Here is a 3,727-nt window from a genome sequence, read left to right as displayed (position 1 = left end):
TGGAAATATTACTCTTGATTTTGTGAGCTCTAATAATCAATTAGCAGATATTTTACCAAGCCCTTGAATGAAGAAAGCTTTTGCAAAAATAGGCTTGAGCTTGGTATCATTCGTTGTGATGCATCTTGATTTTATATCTTGATATTATTATATAATACATACTGATAGGGGGAGAATTGAAATCTTTGTATATGTCATATTCTTAGGGGGAGCACTTATATGTTTATTGTTCTTTTTGATGATCCCAAAGGGGGAGAAGTATAAGAAAAATATATTATGATTGTGTTGGATTATTGTTTCTATTGAATGTATATTTAAGGGGAGAATTAATTAAAGGGAAGAAGTTAATTCTTTTGAATAAATTTCAAACATGATCTTTGTGGTGATATGTATACTTGATATTGAAATTATTTGTTAATCACATGTATTGCTATGGTTATGTGCATTTCAAGTTATTTTTCTTCTATGGTTTGTCATCATAAAAAAAAGAGAGATGGTTGGCTTTTTAGCCCTTATTCTAAAAAAATATAGCAAAAACAAGCGTAACAGAAAAATTCCAAGATGATGACGTGGTGAATTAATCATCAAATTGGGCCAATTAACGAATGCCACTTGGAACTATAGGGTGAGTAACAGGCTTTAAATTTGCAATTGATGAATTTCTATTTTTATTGAAAAAATTAATTTTGAAAAAAAAAAATTGATTTTGCTAAATAAAAAAATGAATTTAATATTATTTTAAATTTGTGTCTAACAACTAATTTTTAACAAATGATGGACTTCTATTTTCTGTTAGATTTTAAAATAAATGATTTAAAAAGATACATATTATTATTATTATTATTATTTTTGGTCTAACAACTAGTTAAGTTTAAATATTCATCATTCAATTTAACTTTTTGAACAATCCAAATCCAATGACCCAAATTAAAATCCACTTTTTGCCCTACTTCCCTTTCTTTTTATACTTCATCTTTTCCAACCATTGTTACTCTCTCTACAAGCTTTCAATTTTTTTTTCTTTTCATCTTATTCTTGAGAGAAATTTCTATTGTATTGTGACGATTAATGTGTGTGAGCTCAAATCTATATACCCGATCTATTTAGAGAGTTTATTGTGTGTATTTAAAGATTAAAAAACATTGTAACAGTTGGATCATACCTGTGAAAAGGATCAGGTTTTCTCTTGAACCCAAAAAAGGAACAAGGTAGTGATTTAACTCTCATTTGTGGAAAGAGTAAAAAAAGATTTTTTTAATCGAAGTCCCAAGAGGCACTTTGAGAAATGGATGTAGTTTATGTTTGACAAAATTACGGTGTCTTCTTCTCTAATTTTTCATCGATATTTGAATAGATTATCACATGCTTTTTTTTTTTATCAATATTGTTATTTAGTATCAATTAGAGTTTTGTTAATTTAATTTAAAAAATATCTAATAGATCAAACTGAGCATACTCTAAGAAAAAGTTTAATTAAATCCTATCCACCCCGCTCTAGGGTTGTCATACCGATCCAACACTATATACTCTCCATTTAAAATTCAAATGAAATTTTTTTCCATTGTTCCGTGTTTTTTCATATAAATAAAATTTTAAATCAAACCCCTCCAAAATCTAAAACAAACAACAAACAAATAAGTTCACACCAATTCTGAAGATCCATTATCTACATATGCAATTGAGAAAATTTTTCTTCGTTTCGTGTCTGAGTTTTTGGATATAAATAAATTTAAATAAAACCAACAAAAAAATTAATAGAATATAAAATAATAATAATAATAATAAAACTAACCGTTTGAAATCACTCCGATCAAAGATTTATTATCCACATGCAAAAATACTCAGACTAAGAAGATTTCTTCTATTGTTCATCATTTAAGCGTTTAGATTGACAATCTATATTTCTTTCATTTTCACAGAGTGATCTATTGATATTATTTCTCTTGGATTTCTTCAATTTAGTAGTGAAGTGAGATAGAAGAGAGAGTTGAATGCCTATAACCAAAACTTGGATTCCAAATAGAAAAAAATTATAGATATGTGCTTATTTGTATATCTTGAATAAAAGATTTCGTTTGGGTTTGCGTTGTTTTGTAAACAAGGTGTTTTTGTATAGAGGGTTTTAATTGACATCTATTGCACTTTATCTTGTAAACTAAAAATTGGCAAAATCAACTCACTATCTTTCAAACGGACACACGTTCGAAAAGTCACAACCACAGACAAAAGACAATATTGAAATTTATGAAAAATGTAATGGACAAAAGGGACAGGTAAAGATTCTCCTATCTTTACCTTCAAAATATAAGACATGAAAACTTTAAGATTTAGTTATATTTAAACAATAAGAAAATTAAATAAAATGACAATTTTACCAATCTAAATAATTGATTAAATGCGATTAAATATTTCACAAATCTAAAATTTTTACTGTTCTAAACATGGACTTCAAACACAGACTTCTTAAACATACCTCCTAAATATATTTTTTAACTTAAGCTACTAAAACCTCCCGCATAATTAACATTAACATTTCAAACATGGATATCAAATATTGCAATCGTACCTTGTTTTTGCCTTCAAACAAGTTAGGCGATTTTAAATTCAGATTGTCATTGGCATGACACAATGGGCGTATTTCACCAACCTCCATCCCTATTTTGGAAAAAATGATTTTAGATTACAAAGTTAGAGAAAAAAGGGTTTTACAAACATTTGAAAACATGTTTCAGTAGCAAAAAGGGACAACATCATCTTAGAGAGCATACATGAATTACTGGTAAGAAAACAAACCATAAATGGAAGTGACGATCGAAGGGACACATCAATTGAAGGTGATCATTTGACGTAAAAGAAGACAAAATGAATTTAAACAGAGACGATAACGTCTATAACTATTGCTACTATATCATAAAAAACAAATGAACATACAAAACAAAGAAACGAAAGATATCCCTACTATATCATTAAAAAAAATCCATAAAATATAAAATTTTTATTTATTTTTATGAATTTTCTAAAAATAATCTGAAAAGTTTCATAAGACCTCGATATTTCGAGTCTCATCCAAGTCAAATCAAACTATCTGAAAGTGGTCAAATCAATAAACGAAAATGGATTTAATATAACTGGAGTTTCCTTCGAAGAAGCTATATTAAAGAAACTAAAGATCTGATACAAATTTTAAGGATACCTCTTTTTTTCATAAAGTCCTCAAATGAGAATTTTTGGCATTCCATCATAAATAATTTTCTAATTATGTCTTGTCCTGTTGGTCGTTTTCTAATTATATCACTTGCTCTGAAGTTTCTTTTCCTATCTTTATTCAGAAACAAAAATAAATAAAAAATAATGTGTACTATGCAAACGCTAACCATCAAAATGATCTATCGTACAAGCGGTTGACGAAAAGGATCGCTACTACACAATAAATCAAACAGAAATTACCCTTAGTTACACAACCAAGGGACAAATATTTGATCTTGTAATTACCAATACTCCGAACCTTCTAGAAGCACCGATTCCGACTCGGAGTCGGAGTCCTCGACATCTTCCTCGAAAACAGCAGCTATATACTCTCTACTACTACAACTAATGCTCGATGCAGATGTCTGAATCGAGCCAACATCTCCTCCTCTTCCAACTTCTTCATACCGAAACATGGCAGCCTTTCTCTTCCTCCTCATCTCTTGCCATTTTCTCAACAACTCCACCGTTATCTCTGCCA

At 29.0% G+C, this 3,727-nt stretch overlaps 1 protein-coding gene across 2 annotated transcripts; it reads right to left on the bottom strand.

Annotated features, from left to right (window-relative positions):
- Window positions 1–2,369: 2,369 nt before the first annotated feature.
- Window positions 2,370–3,720, bottom strand: LOC150030163 (uncharacterized). 2 transcript variants are annotated; one of them, XR_016527140.1, is made up of 2 exons: window positions 3,493–3,688; window positions 2,370–2,655 (listed from the first exon to the last, which is right to left on the bottom strand). XR_016527140.1 is itself a non-coding variant. In XM_090310008.1 (2 exons), the coding sequence occupies exons 1-2, from the start codon at window positions 3,684–3,686 to the stop codon at window positions 2,495–2,497; spliced, it is 342 nt and encodes a 113-aa protein (XP_090166134.1). In that variant the 5' UTR covers window positions 3,687–3,720; the 3' UTR covers window positions 2,370–2,494. The 2 variants fall into 2 exon arrangements, 1 of the variants encoding a protein (XP_090166134.1); XM_090310008.1 differs by having other exon boundaries at window positions 3,506–3,720.
- Window positions 3,721–3,727: the final 7 nt, after the last annotated feature.

The sequence above is a fragment of the Benincasa hispida genome, unplaced genomic scaffold (genome assembly GCF_027475165.1).
Source record: "Benincasa hispida cultivar pf3 unplaced genomic scaffold, pf3_genome.v1.1 HicScf51, whole genome shotgun sequence".
NCBI lineage: Eukaryota > Viridiplantae > Streptophyta > Magnoliopsida > Cucurbitales > Cucurbitaceae > Benincasa > Benincasa hispida.
The sequence above is the reverse complement of the archived record's forward strand: the minus strand, read 5'-3'. Positions and strand labels throughout refer to the sequence as shown.